At 50.1% G+C, this 24,592-nt stretch overlaps 1 protein-coding gene across 2 annotated transcripts in view; it reads left to right on the top strand.

Annotated features, from left to right (window-relative positions):
• The window catches only part of LOC140387945 (reelin-like), a 520,778-nt gene that overhangs the window by 353,284 nt on the left and 142,902 nt on the right, over window positions 1-24,592 (top strand). For both annotated transcript variants that reach the window (XM_072471313.1, XM_072471312.1), the window contains exons 28-29: window positions 19,484-19,678; window positions 22,185-22,420. In XM_072471313.1, the coding sequence (XP_072327414.1) occupies window positions 19,484-19,678; window positions 22,185-22,420 (431 nt within the window). The remainder of the gene's footprint in view (window positions 1-19,483; window positions 19,679-22,184; window positions 22,421-24,592) is intronic.

Raw genomic sequence — 24,592 nt, forward strand, 5'->3', positions numbered from 1 at the left:
TTTCAGCTTCGGCCACTTCTTCTAGTTCGGCTGCAACCAGGAAGATTTTAAACATTTGCCGGAATACCCGCCAGTTTTTGCGGAGATCGCCGTGGCACTGGAGCTGCTGCGGAACCCGGATCTCGAACATCTTGACTGGGTATCGTTGCTGGTTGTCACTGTACGCTGAGGTATGGCTATGTGGATTGAAACAGTTCAGTCCTGGTATCATGATTTGTTATGTTCTCAGTGTAACATAAGCGGCTTCCCTGTGTGCACTTGACAAAGGAAGGTTCAGACGTGGAGATAACTTCAACACGTTTATTAAACTATTTACACTTCTATTACTCGGGTTCGACACTACTGCTAATCCTACTATAGCTACCCAGACTGACTAACCAGTTGCTGCAATCCACGTGGTGGGAGTGATATTGAATCAACCCTGTGTCTGTACTCACTGACTGTCTCCACTGGATAGAGGCAGATCATGTGTGTGGTGTCCTTTATATATGGGTTGGTGTAATTCCCCCCTGTGGTCGTGTCACCTCCGTGTGTATCGTGAATGTCCATTGGTCGTGTCCTATCTACCTGATCTATTGGTTGAGTGTGTGTCTGTGATGTCTTTGGTGCTCCCTCTAGTGTCTAGCTAGCCTACATGTATTTACATTGATGCACATCACCACAGTGTTGACATCTGGACTGAATTGCGTGCGGTTCACGTTGCCATTGTGGTGTTAATTTTGGAGAAATTTAGGACATGCTATTGGGCCAGCAATCTGCCCACTTTGAAAATCCCCTAGTCGTCACACTCCGGACCCTGTTCGGGTACACAGAGGGAGAATTCAGAATGTCCAATGCACCTAACAAGCACGTCTTTCTGGACTTATGGGAGGAAACTGGAACACCCGGAGGAAACCCACAGTGTCGCAACAGTGCTAACCACTGTGCTACTATGCCGCTCAAGAGGCTTGTGTGTGGGCAGGCCCGACAGATGAGTGTGAGGCAGGGGGTATGGGTCTGCTGGGAACGTAGCTCCAGTGTAATGTGGATCCTGGGTGTGCCATAGAGGTTGTGCCAACCTGACCCGTGGCAGAACAGATGGGAGCAGGAGCGCAGTGTACAGGCAGTGCTTGGAGTCAGCTGGTGTTCCTGCGCAGCGAACTGATTGTGTGACTGGTGAGGCCTCTGTCCTGAGAGGGGCAGTGTGCCAGAGAGGCTGCCAAAGGCCACCCTGCGTATGTCCTTTGTTTGGGGTGAGCTCTGCTATTGCCCTGCTTCCGCTGCAGTGGGGCCATGCTTCTGAGGAGTGCACTGAGGGGTGCCACTACCTTGTGTGCCACTGATTGAGTTTGGCCAAGCCCATCCCGGTGATAGGTCAGCTGGGGTCTGAGGGTTTCTGTGGGGTTGCCTGGGTTGGCTCCCAAATGACCAGAGGCACAGTGAGCAGCCAGGGGCCTGTAGCTTGTACCAAATGGGTGTGTTTAAAATAAATACTGCAGCAATGACAGCCTGAGCTAGGCCGCCCCGATCCCAAGGAGGACATGCCGAATCCACAGAGCTGTCAGCAAATCGTTCCCCGCTATCCCACCGTACCCCTCCCCCCACACTCCCGTGCCCTGGCAGCCACCCACGCCCCAGATAGCACAACAATTTTTAACAGTTTTAAAATTTTGCTTACCTTCCTGCTCCCCCTCAGAATCCATGGCGCCCAGACCCCGCTTATAAATATCTGTAGTAAACCACGCCTGCGTGACCTCCGCCTGAGAATCGCAGAGGCCTGGTGCATACTAGGTTCAATCTGCTAATGTCAAGTAAATGAATGTAAATGCCAGTTTTGCATGCCACTGCCAGTGCAGGTCGGAAACCTCGTTATCGCCACCAGCGAGGGACTTCATGGCATACAATTCGGCACTGGGTGCAAACCTCGAATTTGACCGGGTGCCTGATTCTCTGCCTGATCGCTATTCGCATTTCCGGCGTCGAGGGGTGGGGAATTTAGCCCAGCAGCTTACATCAACTGCATTTTTGTGTACCTATACATCTTCGATTCATCAGGACAGATGCAAGAATGCCAAATTTCAATGGGAGAAACAATTTATGCTGCATGAAACATAGGTGCTGATTGGTGGCAAGTCGACTCTGATTGGTTGAGGCACGATAGTTTGTCCTATTGTCCACTATGCTTTTCTTTAATCCAATTGTTGAATTTTGTTAAATTGATGCTCCCTTTGAAATCTGATATTCTTGCATCTGTCCTGTGAGTGCAAGATGAAAAGCTTCAACAGCATGTCTCTTTTCAGCAGTACTCAATTTCTGTACTACCAGTTGAATAGTAGAAACCAACTTTCTTGTTTCAATAAATGTCGATGTTGTTTTGAATATTTCTATCATCAGTGGTCCGTAGAGGTGCTGTATCTGTTTTAAAGTTCTGGGCACTAAGATGAAAGAAGTTCATTCAAAACCTCATGCACTGCCATTTAACTCGAGCTTTTTAAATTCATTTATGGGATGCGGGCATCACTGGTTAGGCCAGGATTTATTGCCCATCCCTAGTTGCCCTTCACAAGGTGATGGTGAGTTGCCTTCTGAAACCGCTGCAGTCCTTGAGGTATAGGTACACCAACTGTGCTGTTATGAAATGAATTTCAGGATGTTGCCCCAGTAACAGTGAAGGAGCGGCGATATATTTCCAAGTCAGGATGGTGAGTGACTTGGAGGGGAACCTCCAGGTGGTGGGGTTCCCAGGTATCTACTGCTCTTGTCCTTCTAGATGGCAGTGGCCGTGTGTTTGGAATGTGCTGCCTAAGGAACCTTGTCGAGTTACTGCAGTGCATCTTGTGGTACACACGGCTGCCATTGTTCGTCAGTGATGGAGGGTTTGAGTGTTTGTGGAAGGGGTAGCAATTAAGTGGGCTGCTTTATCCTGGACTGTATCGACCTTCTTGAGTGTTGTTGGAGCTGCACTCATCCAGGCAAGTGGGGAGTATTAGATATACTCCTGACTTCTACCTTGTAGGTGGTGGACAGTATTTGAGGGGGTCAGGAGGGGAGTTACTCGCTGTAGGATTCCTAGCCTTTGACCTGCTCCTGTAGCCACAGTATTAGTATGGCTAGTCCAGTTCAGTTTCTGATCAATGATAACCCCCAAGATGTTGATTGTGGAGGATTCAGCGATAGCAATGCCATTGAATGTCAAGGGACGATGGTTAGATCCTCTCCTGTAGGAGATGCCTGGCACTTGTGTGGTGCGAATGTAACTTGCCACTTGTCAGCCTAAGCCTGGATATTGTCCAGGTCTTGCTGCATTATCTGAGGAGTCTCAAATAGTGCTGAACATTGTGCAGATTGAGCGCTGCCAGTTACTACCAGGAAGTCGAGTACCAGTCACATTCTGATGCTCATAAATCCAGCTACTTTAACTACACTTGTATGAAACCAGTGATGTTTGTTTTTTTATAAATTAAGGGGCAATTTAGCCAGGCCAATCCACCTAGCCTGCACATCTTTGGGTTGTGGGGGTGAAACCCACGCAAACAGGGGGAGAATGTGCAAACTCCACACGGACTGTGACCCAGAGCCGGGATCGAACCTGGGACCTCGGCGCCATGAGGCAACAGGGCTAACCCACTGCGCCACCGCGCTGCCCGAAACCAGTGATGGTTGATATAAAATATAGACTGATGTCCTTGATGCACAGGACATAATTTTATGAATGGAATTGCTTACAGTAATAGCTTCAGGAAGCAGATTTTAACTTTTGTCAGGAAACAGGTAGTTTTAAGATACCTTTATTTGTATTTGTGGGTATTTGAAACAAGGTACAGCTCCAAGTAAGTTTAATTTTGTGTTTCTGTGTAAGAAAGGGTTGAAACTTTAGTTAACTTTATGTTGAACAATGATGCCTGCATGTCTGTGGGTTTTGATTTTGTTCCAAACTGTGCCTGCATTGTAATTAAAGAATTTACAGTGTGAAAGTTTTAAAGAAAGATTAGGTTGTTGTTTACTAACCAGGAACTCACACTGAAAAGCATAACCTTTTGTGGTTCAATTGGAACCAGGTAGCTGGGAGGTGAACAGCTCTCACAGAAACTGCCAGCAGAGAGGCAGGACAATGCGGAAATCAAATCCCAGGATAGTTCTCGAAATCAGGATGCCTGAACAGAGGAGTCCCAGGAAGACTGAAATCAAAGGGACAAAGAACTGGAATCTCAACAAGATACTGCTCATTGGAGTTAAGGAAGCTTGAATGCATCTGGCATACCAGGGCAGAGGAATACTGAAAGGAGAGATTCAAATCCGGGCATGGGATCTAACTCCCTCACCTTGGAGACCTCAGGCGAGTGCCACTCAGAGTTGGTCCCCACAAATGAGGACCAGCCAGAACGGCACTCGTGGGTGCCAGCCTGGTACTGCCAGTGTACCCAGGTGGTACTGCCAGCTGGCAAGGGCACTGGCAAGATGCCAAACGGACATTTTTATGTGCAGCGGTGATCAGGCTGGCGGGGGGAGGGGGGGCTGCGCAGGTGGGTGGGAGCCCAGGGAACCTCTTTTAGTGACTTGGGGGTTCGGGGGTCGCATCGGAGGCTCGAGAGAACGGGACGCCATTTAAAAATGGCGTTCCGATCTCTTGCTGCACTGAGGAGTTCTGACGAGTGGAGCTCCTCAGGGCTAAGTATGGCCTCATTGGGGTGCTACCTGCTGAGGCCCCCGATCTACCCGGATGGCCGTTAGATAGCAGGATGTTTCTCGGTGCTCAGAGCGCCGAGAAATACCCGGCTAATCTCACACGTTACGGAACTCCCTCAGGGCAGATCACGCCCATCAGGTCCAAACCCACTGGTATAAAAAGGTCGTTATTGCAGATGAGGGCTAATGAAGACATGAAACAGAGCTTAAAATGCTGCCTAAACTGCTTCCAGACTCTCAGGGTGGACACCACCACTGGATTCCAGGAAAATCTTACCGGAGAGAAAGGCAACAATGCGCTTACTATTGCACCAAGGCTGGAAACCATGCAGGTGCTCGCTTCCATTTGTCCCTAGATGGAACCAGGAACACTGAACCACAACGGTACCTCCTGGATATTGGCTGCCCAATAGTAAAGCAGTAAATTGGGTAGAGCCAAGCTCCCTGACTACCTATCCCTTTGGAGCAAAGCCATGGATCCTTGACCTCATACCCGCCCAAATAAAGGAGCACATTAATTTATTGACTTTGACAAAAAAGAACTCAGGAAGAAAAATGGGGAGACATTGAAAAAGTAATAAAAGTCTCGGGACTACATTAATTTTAATAGTCTGATCCCTGCCCACTTCTGTAGATCGGACTTGACACCATTAACCAGACTAGTATAATTTAATTTATGAAGCGAGGCCCAATTGTGGGTCACCCTGATTCAAGTGAGATCGTGAGGACCAAACAGGCTCCCCTTTCACATTAAAGATACAGTAAGAAGTTTTACAACACCAGGTTAAAGTCTAACAGGTTTGTTTCAAATCACTAGCTTTCAGAGCACAACTCCTTCCTCAGGTGATTCAGGTAGCTCCGAAAGCTAGTGATTCAAAACAAACCTGTTGGGGCTTTAACCACAGCTTATTACTGTGCCTACCCCAGTCCAACGCCAGCATCTCCACATCACATTAAAGATTACATAGAATTTACAGTGCAGAAGGAGGCCATTCGGCCCATCGAGACTGCACCGGCTCTTGGAAAGAGCACCCTACCCAAGGTCACCCGATCTCCATAACCCAGTAACACCACCCAACACTAAGGGCAATTTTGAACATTAAGGGCAATTTGTCACGGCCAACCCACCTAACCTGCACATCTTTGGACTGTGGGAGGAAACCGGAGCGCCCGGAGGAAACCCACGCACACACTGGGAGGATGTGCAGACTCCGCACAGACAGTGACCCAAGCCGGAATCGAACCTGGGACCCTGGAGCTGTGAAGCAATTGTGCTATCCACAATGCTACCATGCTGCCCCATAAGTGAAGGTTGGCTGGCGGGTTGCGAAGGTTGGCCGGCGGATTGCGAAGGTTGGCTGCGAGGGTCGCGATGGTCGGCTGCGAGGGTCCCAAGGTCAGCCGGGTGGCAAAAGTTGGTTCCGGGGAGGGGGAAATGTTCGAAAAACGCTGCTTTAGCAGGTAGCAATAGTTCTTTACACTCGTGAGATATTGTCCAAATGCTGAGAAAGTTCTCAGACAAAGTGAGCTTCAGCTGTTTCTCTCCAACTCATGTGGATTACCCGTTTCCAGTATTGCACGCAAGAGAGATGAGCACACAAATCACCTTCGATACTGTTGTTTGTTTCATTGTGAGGCAATGGTTTTACTTCAAAGCAATAGCAACAATCATCCAGGGAGCCATAACAAACAAGCTGGCATTCTGTAATGCAAATTAAGCAGGTACCAATGCAAAGGCACCTTGAAGACTCCCACACGAGCTCTTGCTGTTTGATTAACAGGATTGCTGAATCTGGGGAGGAAGGCAGTTTCCTTTTGGACTTGTATAGATTTAGAAATGGTTTGTGTAACCAGATAGGATCCTCTGGAGATGGCATCAACAGACAACTCTGGTTGCACGTGTTGTGGATTAAAGCTGAACTCGATCTCACACCATGATGAGCTTTTCACAGTGTTTTCACAGTGTGAATGTGAGCACCTCTATCTCTGAGGGCCAAGTTGTTTACAGAACATAATTGGCTATGAACTGATGTCCATAGAGGAATTGCTCCCAAACGCATTGTGTAGTTTAAGTTTAAGACTCTGTAGACAGAATAGTGCCCTGAGGTGATTCCCTGATGGGGAATGCATCCCAATAAATTAAGCAGAACTCCGAAGTACGGCATTTTCCCTTAAGAATGCTCTTACATTGAGATACCCTCAATTACAACTCGAGAGAGATGATTGGTAATACAAAGGCTTTAATTAGCAGAGAACCAGTCAGCTACCGAGAAGTGTGCTCACTGCCCACTGGACATTACTTTATATATGGCTCCCTGGGGGGTGGGGCCAGAGGCGGAGTCCCCCAGGGTTCCAAACCCGGTCTTGAAGGGATCATTACATTAAAGGTGCAGTAACCATTCATCACATACATGTATTTCTTCAGATAGGTTTCTGCACCTAAGAGAAAAAAGCGAGGGCATCTCTCTACATCAGAGTGATTATGTGAAGAGCCATTAAAAGTTCTAGAAGGTGTCGAGTTTAAACACACATGCAAAGCTGTTCCACCCAGGGTCCCAGGTTCGATTCCTCGCTGGGTCACTGTCTGTGCGGAGTCTGCACGTTCTCCCCGTGTCTGCATGGGTTTCCTCCGGGTGCTCCGGTTTCCTTCCACGGTCCAAAGACGTGCAGGTTAGGTGGATTGGCCATGCTAAATTGCCCCTTTGTGGGATTACAGGGCTGGGGTGGGGGACTGGGCCTGATGGGGTTCACTTTCAGGAGGTCATTGCGAACTTGATGGGCCGAATGGCCTCCTTCTGCACTATGGGGATTCTGTGATGTACAAGATTAACATAGTGCTAAAAGCAAATTACTGCGGATGTTGGAATCTGAAACAAAAACAAAAAATGCTGGAAAATCTCAGCAGGTTTGCCAGCATCTGTGGAGAGAGAACAAAGCTGACGTTTCGAGGCTGGATTACTCTTCGTCAGAGCTAGAGAGAACTGGAAATAGGATGAGATTAATACTGTAGTGGGGGAGGTGGTGAATGGAGCAGTAATGGTTCGGTAGAGGGCTAGCGATAGCTGGAGGTCAGGGAGAGATTGACAAAAATGTTGTGGACAAAAGGCAATGTAAATGGTGGGTATCATGGCTAAGAAGGGTGCTGATACTGGCATATCACAAGATCAGAATATATTAATGACAGAACAAAGGTAAGCAGCGTGTCAAAGGACAACCTGGAGCAGGGATCAGGAGGTCCCAGTGAGGTGGGGTAGGGGGAGGGGAGACGGTGGTAAAGGAAAAACAAGATGGGAAGGGGGATGGAAAAATGAATCAATGAAAGAAATGAAAATAAATTATTAGAAATAAAAATGGGGTGAAGGTGGAGGAGAGAGTTCACAGTCTGAAGTTGTTGAACTCAATGTTAAGTCCAGAAGGCTGTAATGTGTCTAATTGGAAGATGAGGTGCTGTTCCTCCAGCTTACGTTGGACTTCACTGCAGGCCAAGGACGGACATGTGGAATGAAAGCAGGATGGTGTTGCTCTTTAATGTGATGAGGCTCTATTTATGATATGATGTTATGTCCCAACAGCGTCGCCAATACTGTGGGTGTTTCTGTTTCTCTTACTGAACCACAAGGCTTTCCCGTATATCGGTCAAATGACCACACAACCAGTTAGTCAGTTTAAATTCAAAGATGGTTTATTTACACACAAGGGTTACTTCGACAGGCAAGCACAATATACTACAAGTTAAACTACACCTATCAGCTACAATAACCTATACTTAACTTCAGGGTGACCGGCTCTGTGCAGATGGATAAGGCCTTTATCTTGACCTAACGTGGCTGGTTTGAAGAAGTGGCTCCATCTCTGCTGGGCTCATCCGTCAGGTAGCGATCGTTGATCTTGAACTTGGCTGTCTGGTCGTTATGCTGCAGTTGGGCTGGCACAGGCCGGGTCCAAAAGAGGCTGGCACAGGCTGGGTCCAAAAGAGACTGAACACATGGCTGTGTCTCTTTTTATCCCTCTAGGGTTTCGCGCTCTTTGTGGCGGTCCTTAATCTTGGACCCAATAATTCGACAGGCTTCAATCACTGCCTTCGATTTTGGCCAATAAAGGGGCTGGTGCCTTGGTGGCTGGGCGGGTCCTTAGTGGTCATTGACCTTGGCGGTTGGGTTCTCTCAGTAAAGTGGGGTGGCGCCGATCAGTCTGTGTTTGTATCGGTTTCTTGAGGGCAGTCCTATTGTTCTGGGGAAATGGGCCATTAGAATGCAAACGAGCGGGGGTTTCGATCAGGTCTAGCTATCTGGGTTGCAAATTCACACAAGCTCTGTATCTGTCCGAGTCCTGGGTTGGCTACAATTCCCATGGTCCTTTGCAAGTGGCCATCTCAGATGGCTACAATGGTCTGTTGAAATGGCAAGCGAAAGGAAGGTCTGGGGCCTGCTTGCGAACGGACCGAATGTGTTCTGCATAGCGGTCACCCAGTTTGCATTTAGTCTCTCCAATGTAGAGTAGACCACATGGGGAGCAGCGAATGCAATCGATCAGATTAAAGGAAGTGCATGTGAAGCGCTTCACCTGAAAAGAATGTTTAGGCTTTGGATTGTGAGCAGGGAGGTGGTAAAGGGGCAGGTTTTGCACCGTCACAATTGCATGGAAAGGTGCCGTGGGGAGAGGGTGAGGTGTTAGGGGTGATGGAGAACCAGATTAGTGTATCCTGGAGGGAATTGTCTCTGCGTAATGCTGACGGAGGGAGTGAGGGGAAAATTTATGTGATGGTGGCAACATGCTGGAGTTGGCAGAAGTGGCGCAGGGTAATTCTCTGAATGCAGCAGACTGGTGGGGTGAAAGGAGAGGTCAAGGGGGACCCTATTCTGGTTTTGTGAGAGAGGGGATGGGGTGAGAGCAGGGGTACGGGAGATGGATTGAACACAGTTGAGAGCCCTGTCAACCACAGTGGCTGTGAAACCACGATTAAGGAAGAAGGAAGACACGTCAGCAGTATAGTTTTGGAAAGTCCCATTATTGGAACAGATGATGGAGGTGCAGGAACTAAAAGAATGGGTTTGAGTCCTTACAGGATGTGGCGTGTGAAGAACTGTCATCGAGGTAGCTGTGGGGGTCGGTGGGCTTGTAATGGATACAAGTGGACAGTCTATCCCGAAATCGAGATAGAGCGTGTCCAGGAAGGGAAGGGAAGAGTTGGAGTTGGACCATGTGAAGACAATGGAGGGGTGGAAATTGGAAGCAAAATTGATAAAATTTCCCAGGTCCAGACGAGGACATTAAACTGAATTGAAACACTTGTCGATGTACCGATAAAAGAGTAGTGAGAGGGGACCAGACTGGATCAAGGAATGCCTCATAAAGAGACCGTGTATGGGTCCAGTTTTGCTTGCCTCCCACTACTCTTTAATCATTTCTGTTATTGATTAAAATAGTGTTATTGCCAATCCCAGAATAAGTACTGAACTTGTTTTAATAGGAACTGGATAACACTATGAGACATGTTAGATTGGAAGCAGTTCTAAATGGGGCATAAGTGAAAGATAATTGTAGTTATTTGTTGCAAGGTATCAGCCTACTCTGACTGTGGGAGCTGAAGCATGAAATTAGTTGTTAAATAAGGCTGAGTGTTAAAGTTCAGCAAGCAGACTTTTATAGAGGGTAGGTGCATTAAATTGGCAATCTCACTTAATGAGGTTGCAATAAAGATTCCAAGGCTTGCCAGTATCTTCCACAAGTTCAGAATCCAAAGCCTCCAGTCTGAGCCTCCTGAATGTCAGTATGCAAAAGCCCGTTTTGTATTGCAGAGATGCACTAAATAGTCTCTGGCCCAGATTTTCCCCATGATCGAGGCTCTCCGTCATGGGGAAAGCCCAGGAATAGCTGAAAATTCCCCGATCACAACATGTTCCATTTGCACAGGGTTGGGAGTGGAGTTGGACCAGGCCTCACACATGCGCCGACTATGGAGACAGCTGGCCACTTAAATCACCAGCTGCCTCCATAAAGTGAAATTTTGATCGGCCAGGAGTGTGATTCGAACAGGAAAGAGGAGGTCTGAACTCCTCTGGATATGGTCATGGGACACCTTGGGAGAGGGAAGGCTCCCTTTGGGAGAGGGAAGGCATCCTTTGAGATTGTTAAAATTAGACATGATTATGCACTAGTTACAATCAAACCCTTGTAACTGTTAAAACTGTCAGGAAGCTGTCAAAGGATACTAGGTAAGTTGGCATGGAGCGAAGTGCTGGATGGGGATCATGGGTTGGCATGGATTCGCACTAAGTTGACATAGGGGCTATAATGGGCTGTGAGACTGTGGGGGAGGGCATGAGTTCACACGGATGGAGCATAGGGAATGTGTCGGGGAGTGAGGGATGAATCTGGAGTCTCCACTTGCCTGGATGATTTCAGCTCTAACAACATTCAAGATGCTCAACACGATTCAGAATAAAACAGCCCACTTGATTGGCCCCCATCCACCACTTTCAACATTGACTTGCTCCACACCGATACATAATGGCAGCAGTGTGTACCATCTACAGGATGCACTGTGGCAACTCACCAAGTCTCCAGCACTTTCCAAAGCTGTGAGTTCTACCATCTAAAAGGATAAGGGCAGAGGGTGCATAGAAACACCACCATCTGCAAATTCCCCTCCAAATCAAACCATCCTGACTCGGAACTATATTCTTCCCTGTTGCTGGGTCAAAACTGCCTAATAGCACTGTGGGTGTACCTACCCCAGGCGGACTGCAGCAGTTTAAGAAAGCAGCTCACCACCACGTTCTGAAGGGCAATTAAAGATGGGCAACAAATGCTGGCCTTGCCAGTGACGCTCACATCTCATGAACAATTAAAGCAAAAGATATTGGACGTCTGCAACAGCCGAACATTGCCAGCTGCTTCTATGAGTGATTTTCAAATTTATGCGTAGAATTTTGAGGATGGCGAACGATCGGCGCTCACCATCCTAACCATCGGCGCCTAATGTGCAGCCGCCAACTCTCGCACCCTGACTGCCAATTCACGCTCAATTGAGTGTGGATTGGCAGTGGGCCGGACTTCCACCCACCCTTGGAAGGAAGTCCTATCCGTGAGGGCTATCGGCCAATCAGATTGCCGACAGCTCTTCAATCCAACCAGATACAGCGGCAACAGTGGTTAGAAGTGGTACTGCAGTGTTCTGTCTGGGACTAAGTCCCAGGACATTTGAAAAGGCAAGTCCCAGGGGCCCTCAGGGCAGGAGGGTAGGCGACACCCAGGGAGTCAGAGGGGAGGAGACATGACCATGCCCATTGGGGATTGGGTTGGGGATCCCATCACTGAGGGGGCCTGGGGATTGAGGTGCCCTCCCTTCCCGCCCAAGATGGGGAAAGATGGAAATGTCCGTTTCCCACCCTCCCGCACCCGCTCTCGCCAGCTTAAAAATTAATGGCCATTTAAGGGCCTTAATAGGTGTGGTAGTACCAGGTATTGCAGTACCTGAGAGGCCGACACCATTGGTTAAGACCCTGGAGTCTACCATTGGATGTATGACGGAGCTCCACATTGAAGGCGGGGTATAAGAGATGGCGCCGTCCCAGCAGCCTTCACTTTCTGTACCGAAGCTGCTGGGGCAAAGTTCTAGTGCATTAAAGCCTCAGTTACTGATTACCTTTGTCTCGAGAGTAATTGATTGCGCATCAATTTAATGCACTAGATTTAAGCTGGAAGGATGGATCTCCAGACCAAGCCGGACTGCCTTCAACCCAGCCCCCACGCGGAGAACTCGGCTGCTACATTTAAACACTGGCTGGCGGGTTTTAAAGGGTACCTGGAGACGTACGGAGGTGAGCCCACAGAAGGGCAGAAAATGCATCTCCTATGCTCAAGGGTCAACCCTGGGATCTACCCCCTTATCGAGGACACGGAAAACTACGATGCCGCCATCCTACTACTGAAAAGACATTATATCCGCCCTGTAAATCAGGTCTACACTCGCCACCTGCTTGCTACGAGACGGCAAAGCCCCGGGAATCGCTGGAAGACTTCTACCGGGCGCTACTGGTGCTGGGCCAAAACTGTGGCTGCCCGCCAGTTTCGGGGAGCGAGCACACGGAACTTTTAATAAGAGATGCTTTTGTGGCAGGTATGAGCTCCTCGGACACCCGCCGAAGACTCCTAGCAAAGGACACCCTTGGACTCAGAGCGGCACGGGCCCTGGCAGGGTCCATGGATGTCACCTACCTAAACGCGCAGTACTACGCGCCCGACCGCGCGGCGGCCCCCTGGCCCACGTGGCACCCCGCAGCGGCAGCCCCACAGGGCCCTTCAGGCCCTGACCGCCCAGCTCTCACTGCCCCAGGCCGTGGCCGCGGTCTCCCGCGCCCCCGGAACGCCGCAGCACGCCCTGCTCCAGGCCCCGACCGGCCAGCGCTCACCGCCGCGCGCCGTGACCGCGGTCTCTCACACCCCCGGAACGCCGCAGCACGCCCTGCTCCAGGCCCCGACCGGCCAGCTCTCACCGCCCCGCGCCGTGACCGCGGTCTCTCACACCCCCGGAACGCTGCAGCACGCCCTGCTCCAGGCCCCGACCGGCCAGCTCTCACCGCCCCGCGCCGTGACCGCGGTCTCTCACACCCCCGGAACGCTGCAGCACGCCCTGCTCCAGGCCCCGACCGGCCAGCTCTCACCTCCGCACGCCATGGCCGCAGTCTCCCGCGCCCCCGGAATGCCGCAGCACGCCCTGCTCCGGGCCCCGACTGGCCAGCGCTCACCGCCGCGCGCCGTGGCCGCGGTCTCTCACACCCCCGGAACGCTGCAGCACGCGCTGCTCCAGGCCCCGACCGGCCAGCTCTCACCGCCATGGCCGCGGTCTTCTCCGCCCCCGGAATGCCACAGCACGCCCTGCTCCAGGCCCCGACTGGCCAGCGCTCACCGCCCCGCGCAGTGGCCGCAGTCTCCCGCGCCCCCGGAATGCCACAGCACGCCCCGCTCCAGGCCCCGACCGGCCAGCGCTCACCGCCCCGCGCAGTGGCCGCGGTCTCCTGCGCCTCCGGAACCCAGTCTCCGGGCCGCAGCTCGCCCCGCTCCAGCGCTCACCTCCACGGGCCACGTGCGACCCACGGGCACGGCCATCTTGCCCCCCGGACACCACGCTGGATGGGTGGGCGCCGCCATTTTGTCCACCCCCGACGCCACCTTGGATGGAGCCCCAGGCCCCCAGCACGGCCGACTACACGCTGCCCGACCAGCACTCGCAGCTGCTTCATCTGACCTCGGTGACACTGGACCAAAATCGACCCCGGGGGCTCGCAAAGGCTACCACGACGGTCCTAGTCAACGGACACAAAACGTCTTGCCTGATTGACTCTGGGAGCACGGAAAGCTTTGTTCGCCCCGACACGGTAAGGCGCTGCGCACTTGTTACCCACCCTGTAAACCAGAGGATCTCCCTGGCCTCCGGGTCACACTCGGTGGTGATAAAGGGGTTCTGCCTTGCAAACCTCACTGTCCAAGGCAGGAGATTCAACAATTTCCACCTGTACGTCCTGCTGCATCTCTGCGCGGCTACCCTCCTGGGGCTGGACTTCCAATGCCACCTGCAAAGCCTGACCTTTACATTCGGCGGCCCTATACCTCCCCTTACTGTCTGTGGCCAAGCGACCCTTAAGGTCGACCCGCCTTCCCTGTTTGCGAACCTCACCCCGGATTGCAAACCCGTCGCCACAAGGAGCAGACGGTACAGTGCCCAGGACCGGATCTTCATCAGGTCAGAAGTCCAAAGGCTACTGAGGGAAGGGGTCATTGAAGCTAGCAACAGTCCCTGGAGATCAGGTAGTGGTGGTAAAGACCGGAGAGAAGCATAGGATGGTCATTGACTACAGCCAGACCATCAACCGGTTTACGCAGCTGGATTCGTACCCTCTCCCCCTTATAGCCGACCTGGTAAACAGGATCGCACAATACAAAGTCTTCTCCACAGTGGCTCTCAAGTCCGCCTACCACCAGCTACCCTTCCATAATGGTGACCGCAAGTACACTGCCTTCGAAGCAGATGGGCGGCTCTACCAATTTTTAAGGGTTCCCTTCGGTGTCACTAATGGGGTCTCGGTCTTCCAGCGAGAGATGGTCCGAATGGTTGACCAGTACTGCTTACGCGCAACGTTCCCGTATCTGGATAACGTCACCATCTGTGGTCATGACCAGCAGGACCACGCCACCAACCTCCGAAAATTCCTCCAGTCCGCAAAAATCCTTAAACTGACATATAACAAGGTTAAATGCGTGTTCAGCACCGACCGCCTAGCCATCCTCGGCTACGTAGTGCGAAATGGAGTTATAGGCCCCGACCCCGAACGCATGCGCCCCCTTATGGAGTTCCCCCTCCCTCACTGCCCCAAGGCCCTGAACGCTGCCTAGGGTTTTTCAGTTAGTACGCCAAGTGGGTCCCGAACTACGCAGACAAAACCAGACCCCTAATCCAGTCCACAACCTTTCCCCTGTCGATGGAGGCCTGCCAGGCCTTCTGTCGCATCAAAGCAGACATTGCAAAGGCCACGGTGCGCGCCGTCGACGAGTCCCTCCCCTTCCAGGTCAACCAAGCGGGCAGACCCGTGGCTTTCTTCCCCCGTACCCTCCACGCTTCCGAAATTCGCCACTCTTCGGTCGAAAAGGAGGCCCAGGCCATAGTAGAGGCTGTGAGACATTGGAGGCATTACCTGGCCAGCAGGAGATTCACTCTCCTCACTGACCAACGGTCGGTTGCCTTCATGTTCGATAATGCACAGCGGGGCAAGATTTAAAAACAACAAGATCTTGCGGTGGAGGAAAGAACTCTCCACCTACAACTACGAGATCTTGTACCGTCCGGGGAAGCTCAACGAGCCTCCTGATGCCCTGTCCCGCGGCACTTGTGCCAGCGCACAAGTGAACCGCCTCCGATCCCTCCACGAGGACCTCTGCCACCCGGGAGCCACTCGCTTCTTTCACTTCGTAAAGACCCGCAACCTGCCCTACTCCATCTAGGAGGTCAGGACAGTCACCAGGGACTGCCAAACCTGTGCCGAGTGCAAACCGCACTTTTACCAGCCAGAGAGGGCACTCCTGATAAAGGCTTCCCATCCCTTTGAACGCCTCAGCATGGATTTCAAAGGCCCCCTCCCCTCCACCAACCGCAACACGTATTTCCTGAATGTGATTGACGAGTACTCCCGGTTCCCATTCGCCATCCCCTGCCCCGAAATGACCGCAACCACCGTCATCAAGGCCCTCCAGAGTATCTTCACACTGTTCGGTTTCCCCGTGTACATACACAGTGATAAGGGGTCCTCCTTTATGAGCGACGAACTGCGTCAATTCCTGCTCAGCAAGGGCATCGCCTCGAGCAGGACGACCAGTTACAACCCCCGGGGAAACGGGCAGGTAGAGAAGGAGAACTGAACGGTCTGGAAGACCGTCCTACTGGCCCTACGGTCTAGGGATCTCCCAGTCTCCCACTGGCAAAAAGTCCTCCCGATGGCCCTCCATGCCATCCGGTCGCTGCTCTGCACAACCACAAATCAGACACCCCATGAACGGCTCCTTGTCTTCCCCAGGATGTCCTCCTCCGGGACTTCGCTCCCAACCTGGCTAGCAACACCCGGACCCATCCTGCTTCGGAAGACGTGCGGGCGCACAAGTTGGACCTGTTGTTCGAAAGGGTCCACCTGCTGCACGCTAACCCCTAGTACGCCTATGTGGCATTCCCTGACGGCAGGCAAGACACAGTCTCCCTTCGGGCCCTGGCGCCACGCACTCCCAAGCCATTACCCCCACCCCCATCCCCCCCGCAGCAGTGGGAGGAGTCAGTACTCCCGCCACTCCTGCCTTGGCCTGCCCACCCACCGGCGTCTCCTACAGGCCCCCCCCCCCCCCCGCATCAACCGCTTGCCCCAACAGCGCCGCCCAGGGGTGACAAAGCTGCCGAGGAGGCAGAAACTATGTTCCCGGAGTCACAACCACCGGGACCCACACCAGGATCACCACCGAAGCTCCGGCGTTCCAGAAGGACGACCAGGCCACCCGATCGACTTATTGCTTCATCCTGACTTTCACAAATGAACATTTTGCTCGAATCCTCGACTGCACGGTGCCTCTATACCTGGTCCTACCATGTGAAATGCTACTGTTTTGTTTCCCCATTGGCCACCACCCCCGCTGGACTCCTTTTTAACAGGGGGTGAATGTGGTAGTACCAGGTATTGCGGTACCTGAGAGGCCGACGCCATTGGTTAAGACCCTGGAGTCTACCATTGGCTGTATGATGTAGCTCCGCCCTGAAGGCGGGGTATAAGAGATGGTGCCGTCCCAGCAGCCTTCACTTTCTGTACCGAAGCTGCTGGGGTAAAGCTCTAGTGCATTAAAGCCTCAGTTACTGATTACCTTTGTCTCGAGAGTAATTGATTGCGCATCAATAGGTTATTGGTGGGTTTCCCGTCCGAGGCCTTGCCCACCCAAGCATGAAATTGCACCTGCTGTTGGGTGGGTGGGGGCTCCCAAGGGAACTACCATCCATTCAATTTTACACCCTCGCCTCAAAACCCTCATGAGGGTGGTGGGGGGGGAGGGGGGGCGAAATCTTCTCCTGCCTACCACACCATCATGGGCACTAGTAACATACTTGGGCCCAGTATTGCAACGGAGGCCAATAAATGTCTGGCATCAAGCTATTTTTGCCAAATGCTGTGAATGCACTCACCACAACTGGGTGGGCGCATTTAATGTTGGTCATCACTTGTGGCGGAATAGTCCAGACCTGACAGTGAATGGTGGAAACTAATTTCCCAGCCTGCTCGCCCGAGGTAGAAATGCCAGTGCAAAATCAGGACTCAGACCTTTAATATCATGGAAAGCTGACTCCTGGTTATTTAGCGTAGCTGGCCAATGTCGTGGTTTCTTGAGATTAGAGATTCCTTATTGCTTTATTCAATCAATGAAGCAGCTACATGATGCTTCCCAATGGCTGATTTCAAAGAGCAGTCTTCCACCACAGGCCGTGAAGGACGTAGCTTGAAACCTTCAAATGTACTTTCAGCACTCCGCACATGATTTGCAATTTCTCATTTCAGTTTTATCCAATGACGACAGCCCTGCTAGACGGGGGAATGGGAATGCCAAAATGATGCATCATGGGCACTCTTCTGTGGGTGAGGCAGAATGGAGGAAGGTTTACATTCCATCTTGCCCCTCCTGTTCTTAATACAAGTGTGCTCGGTCTTGTGAAAAGTGAAAAACTGTTTCATTCCACAACAGCAATGCCCATTACCTTGACTAGAACAAACAGCTATTTATATAAAGATTTACGCAAAAACAAAATGGAATTATATCTACCAGCCCAGCATGTGATTAGTCCATCCTGTGTTTTATGGTGTTTCATCACATCATTCAATAGCAAAATGTACTCCTGTTTGGGTGGTTGCTTTTTGAGTCCAGGTGAAAAGATCTTATTAAAGAAGGATCTCCTATATTGACCTTTACCTGTTTCTGATGCTATGGCCTTTCTGTAGTCTGATGTTTTATATAGCAGTCTTCCATATCTTTAACAAGCTCAGTTTTAAACATCAGAGTTGATGGTGCTAATGATCGGCTGTTCAAGAAAGTCCTACTTACCGCTGATCATAGAAGTTACAGTGCAGAAGGAGGCCATTCAGCCCATCGATGTCTGCACCGGCCTTTGGAAAGAGCACCCTACTTAAGCCCACACCTCCATCCTATCTCCGTAACCCAGTAACCCCACCTAACCTTTTTTGGACACTAAGAGCAATTTAGCACGGCCAATCCACCTAACCTGCACATCTTTGGACTGTGGGAGGAAACCGGAGCACCCGGAGGAAACCCACGCAGACACGAGGAGAACATGCAGACTCTGCACAGACAGTGACCCAAGCCGGGAATCGAACCTGGGACCCTGGAGCTGTGAAGCAACTGTGCTAACCACTGTGCTACTGTGTTAATAAGAATTATTTTAATCAAATTTTTTGAAGCTGTGCATGTAATTTTAACTGTTAGCAACATTTTGAAGAACAAATTTAAAGGACTGTTGCCATACAGGGAAAATGTCTAAAAGACAGAATTATTTGTGTGCAGGAGCTGAGCGCACTGATGTGTTCAGTGAAATGATGACATTCGGGCATTGATTTCAGTGCAGATTCTTTTGTAAAATCCACATTTTCAAAGACAACACCACATCCTGCTTTTCACAGTGGACCAATGGTGACATCCGAGTTTAGTTTATGGAGATGGGTGTTTCAAGGATGCCTTGCTTGGATGTCCTTGAAACACCCGTGCATCTGTTCCATATGCACATTGAGTATGAAACCGTTATAAACAGTGCGATTGTAAGCCGCTTATCTATCCTTTCCACATGTGTTATTCTGATGTTATCTTGTTTCGGGTTCCTAATAATCTGGCATCAAATGGTAACTCAGCCGGATTTATCGTGTTTGAAAGCAACGTTACATCAAGCAGCTCACTGCTGGCATACAGGCTGCATCTTGCAGACTGATTTCCTGAAACTTGAACCTAACCAGTTGCTTAACTGTGACATTGCTCCAGCATTACAAACGTTAAATGGATTAGCGGAAATTCTCATTCCCGAACAATATCGTTGCACCAGAAACTGTGCAATGTTTGACAATATTCCTTTACCATTAAAGCAAACTCCCCCTATTTTCTTTCATTTTGTGTGGTGGCAATAATGCATTCAGATGCTCATAAAATGTCTAGTTTCTGCCATGCTCTTTGTAGAGTATGAAGGGCTGATATGTATGACTTAATACATTTTTGTTACGTGCTTGCATTTCAGGACTACACACCCTCCTATGATGTCCCAATGAGCCAGCTGAGCATCTGGTTGATGCTGGCTAACGAGGGAATGGGCGGCAATGAGACTTTCTGCTCCTTGACCCACTCGGCCATGGTGTTTGGGAAATCAGATGGCGACCGGGTTGCCGTGACACGGGACCTGACTCTCAAACCGGGATATTTGCTTCAGTTCAAGGTATCTATTTTGTGGAGGATACTTTTTCAAGGCATGGGCCTCTATTTGTTTTGCCTCTCGCCCACAATCCCAGATTTATTTTATTCATGTGTATGAGACAGAAATAAAAGAAACACCTTCCTGGTGGCCATTCCCACCAGCCCAGCGAGGCTTCCTATCCACATAACCCCACTTATAAAATAAAAAGGCACAGTTGCACTATCTGTGAGAAAGTGTGAAAGTTACATCCAGACACATTGAGAAACAAACAGAAGGGAAAGCAGGAAATAATAGACATCCAGAAAGAACAGGATGAGAAAGAGCGGAAAGGAAAAACCAATAGAAAGTCACAGCTGATGGTGAAAGAGGAGTGAGCCCCATAAAGAGGAAGAGGTAAGGAGTAAAAAAAAACAGTAATATAGATGTTGGTTTGGCTTAACTGCCATGATCTTGTCACTGATTCCCATTGAATAGATGGACTGTGTTTCCCAGTTGGGAAGACCATTTGCAGGGTTATGGGTAGGGTCCTGAGCAGGGTAGGAGGATTAGTTGAACGTTTCTACGATGGGCCTCATGGCTTCCTTCTGTACTGTATCGAACCCGGGACCCTGGCCCTGTGAAGCAACAGTGCTAACCACCGTGCTACCCTGCCGCTCCAATATGTTATTATTTTGTCAGTATTGGGTGAGTGAGTAATATTGGACAGAATCCGAAGAAGATTCTCTGCTCTTCTGAAAAATAGTACTGTAGGATCTTTTACAAACACCGCTAAGCCAAGAGCAGGGTTAGGGATTAGATTTTTCAGACAATCTCTCTTTCTATTCAGCTGCAGTAAATCTAATATGTCTTCGGACTGAATTGTTTTCCACAGTGGCAGTCCAGCTGAAGTTCAGTAAAACAGTGGTCTAATCAACGTTGTGCTAGGTCTGAGGTAACTGAATAAGGAGTTGAATCACGTGGCGGCATTCATAACAAACACAGCGCATTTCTCCAATCTATTAACGGAGGCTTTCATCGGTTTATTTAAAATGGCTAAAATAGCAGACAAAGGAATTTTGTGCTAATATCACAAAAATGTAAGGTCATACTCGGAGTGGGCTGTGTAGTTTTCCCCTCCATACCACAACAAAGAGAAATCTAGAATGATTATACAGGCTTGGAGCTCTTTGTTCTGGAAAAGACAAGGCGACTTTCAAATTCTGAAGTGGTTTACTAGCCTCAATATGGAGGAATTGTTTCCAGTTGTGGTGAATCTGGAACAAGGCAGTATAAATATAAGATAGCCACCAATAGAACAAAGAAAGAATTTTGGAGGAATTTCATTATACAGAGGGATGAGAATGTGAAATTCACTGCCGCGTGGAGTTGTCGAAGCAGATAGCATGGATTCATTTAAAGGGAAGCTTAATGATCACATGCAGTAGAAGGAAAGTAAAGTTTATTGGAGAAGAATAACAAGATGTAATTAAAATGGGAGGAGGCTCATGTGGAATACAACCATCAATAGAAGCTGGTTATGTGGGGGAGCTGCATGAGATGCTTCTGTGGGGATGTTTCCTTTGTTATTCCACAGCGCTGTATCGAGAGGTCAACTTTGCAGCATGCCTTCAAACAGAGGCAGATAAAGTTCGAGGCACAGCAAAATAACTTTCATATAAGCCTTTCACAAATTCTGGACAGCCCATAACGAACTCATAGTCAATGAAGTGTAATCACGATAGTATTTTAGAAAAACTAGGGAGTTAGTTTGTTACAGCAAAGTTCCACAGAGCGAACTCAAATCAACAATCAGACAATAATCAGTAAAGTCGCCATAGTCCTGGATGGCCATAGGCCGCTTTCCTCTGTGAGGGGGAAGGTTGACTAGTGGCGATTTAACCTGAGGATCACCACACTGCAAACTCCACACAGTCAGTAGCTCAAGGCCGGAATTGAACCCCTGTCCCTGACGCTGCGAGGCAGCTGTGCTAACCACTGTGCCACCGATGGCAGATGAATTGAATAATAGGTATTTTGCATCGGTCTTCTAAACTCCTAAGGTGGTACAGGAACAGATGAACCACGGTGTATCGGTACATAGGCCATTGAAGGTGGCAGGGCATGTTCATAGAATTCATAGAATCACAGAACTATAGAATTCACAGTGCAGAAGGAGGCCATTCAGCCCATCGCGTCTGCACTGGCCCTTGGAAAGAGCACCCACTTAAGCCCACACCTCCACCCTATCCCCGTAACCCCACCTAATCTTTTTGGACACTAAGGGCAATTTAGCATGGCTAATCCACCTAGCTTGTACATCTTTGGACTGTGGGAGGAAACAGGAGCACCTGGAAACACACGCAGACACGAGGAGAATGTGTAAAGTCCACACAGTTACCCAAGGTCGGAATTGAATCTGGGTCCCTGACGCTGTGAGGCAGCAGTGCTAACCACTGTGCCACCATGCCACACACACGTACATGTCCTAAGGCATCTTAAGATTTGTTGTTCAGAATTGTTTTAATTTATCATTTCTGGATCTTTCCAGCTGAACATCGGATGCGAGTGTCAGTTCAGTAGCGCCGCTCCTGTCCTCCTTCAGTACTCTCATAATGCTGGCAGATCTTGGTCATTGGTAAAAGAAGGTTGCTACCCAGCATCTCCTGGTGTCAAAGGCTGTGAGGGAAGCTCGAGAGAACTGAGGGAGTCGACAATATTCTACACAGGAGACTTTGAAACATGGACAAGAATCACAATAGTTATCCCAAGATCTGTCGCATCCAGGTATGTGGGAAGAATGTTATTTTCAAACTAACACAGGGAGTAAATGAAGCAAACAGCAAAGATGCATTTGAGGAGAAGCCAGGTGAGCATGTAGGGGCGGGATTCTTCCAACTGGAGTCTAAGTGCTGACGCCGGAGTAAAAACCGGAGTGTTTTACTCAGGCGTCGGCGCCCGTTCCCAGACCGCTGGGTCTGTGGGGGCGTGGCGTGATTCGCGCGGCGCCCCCGTGATCCTCTCACCCGGCGGGGAATGGGGAGAATACCGCTCAAGAAGAGAGACAGGAATTTAAGGTTATGCTGATTTGGTTAGATGGATGTGTGGAATGTGGATTGGGCCTAATGGCCTGTTTTGTGCCATCCATTCAACATAACTCCACATAAAATCAACAGCCAAACACAGATAGAAATTGCCTGCTGTTTATCAATCAAGAAAATAGCTGGTTCTAGCATGAGAAGTAAACGTATGGGGTGGGATTCTCCGCTGATGGTATGCTTTGTTTTGCCGGCTCCCGGGGGTTTCCGGATGGCATGGGGCGGCCCCACAATGGGAAACCCCATTGACCGGCCGGCGTAACGGAGAATCCCGTCGGCATGGTGAGGCAGAAATGTGACGTGGCGGAGAATCCCGCCCATGGGGTGCAATTCTCCCATCGGGAGTCTAAGTGCCGACACCGGAGTGAAAACTGGAGTGTTTCACTCTGGTGTTGGAGCCCACTCCCAGCCCCCTATTCTCCCGCCCCCGGGGGGGCTAGGAGCGGTGTCGTGTCATTTACGCGGCCGGGCCTTGGCGCCACGTAAAAGCGGCGCAGCGTAAATGACGTCACCCGCGCAAATGACGTCACCCGCGCATGCCTGATTGCCGTCCTCCCCGAGGCCGCCCCGCAAGAAGATGTCAGATGGCTCTTGCAGGGCGGTGGAGGAAAGGAGGTCCTCCTTCAGAGAGGCCGGCCTGCTGATCGGTGGGCACCGATCGTGGGCCAGACCCCATTTTCTTCTTGTGTGCACTTCTCGGAAATTGGCCTCTCACTTTGCCATGGAATGATGCAGTTTGGTTAAAAAGCAGTTCAGTTGTGAAGAGGTGTGTTGTAACCCACAAGTATCTTACTTGTTAACTTCCCATGAACCTTGCAGGTTCCCCCGTTAAGGAGTTGGAGCATATCTAAACAATGTGAGGTCATGCCTCACAAGCCTCATTGAATTCTTTGAGGATGTGACGAGACACATTGATGAAGGTCGGGCAGTGGATGTGGTGTATATGGATTTCAGTAAGGCATTTGATAAGGTTCCCCATGGTAGGCTCATTCAGAAAGTTGGGGGGCATGGGATACAGAGAAATTTGGCTGTCTGGCTACAGAATTGGCTGGCCAAAAGAAGACAGCGAGTGGTAGTCGATGGAAAGTATTCCGCCTGGAGGTCGGTGACCAGTGGTGTCCCGCAGGGATCTGTTCTGGGACCTCTGCTCTTTGTGGTTTTTATAAATGACTTGGATGAGGAAGTGGAAGGGTGGGTTAGAAAGTTTGCCGATGATACGAAGGTTGGGGGAGTTGTAGATAGTGTTGAGGGCTGTTGCAGGTTACAACAGGACATTGACAGGATGGAGAGCTGGGCTGAGAAGTGGCAGATGGAGTTCAACCTAGATAAATGTGAAATGATTAATTTTGGGAGGTCGAATTTGAATGCTGAATACAGGGTTAAAGGCAGGATTCTTGGAATTGTGGAGGAACAGAGGGATCTTGGGGTTCAAATACATAGGGTTGTTAAGAAGGCGTATGGTGTGTTGGCTTTCATTAACAGGGGGATTGAGTTTAAGTGCCACGAGGTTTTGCTGCAGCTTTGTAAAACCCTAGTTACACCACACTTGGAATATTGTGTCCAGTTCTGGTCGCCTCATTATAGGAAGGATGTGGATGCTTTGGAGAGGGTACAGAGGAGGTTTACCAGGATGATGCCTGGACTGGAGGGCATGTCTTATGAAGAAAGCTTGAGGGAGCTAGGGCTTTTCTCACTGGAGCGAAGAAGAAAGAGAGGTGACTTGATAGAGGTGTACAAGGTGATGAGAGGCATCGATAGAGTGGATAGCCGGAGACTTTTCCCCAGGGCTGAAATGGCTGTCACGAAGGGACATCATTTTAAGGTGATTGGAGGAAGGTATAGGGGAGATGTCAGAGGTCGG

Source organism: Scyliorhinus torazame, chromosome 13 (genome assembly GCF_047496885.1).
Source record: "Scyliorhinus torazame isolate Kashiwa2021f chromosome 13, sScyTor2.1, whole genome shotgun sequence".
In the NCBI taxonomy this organism is placed as follows: Eukaryota; Metazoa; Chordata; class Chondrichthyes; order Carcharhiniformes; family Scyliorhinidae; genus Scyliorhinus; species Scyliorhinus torazame.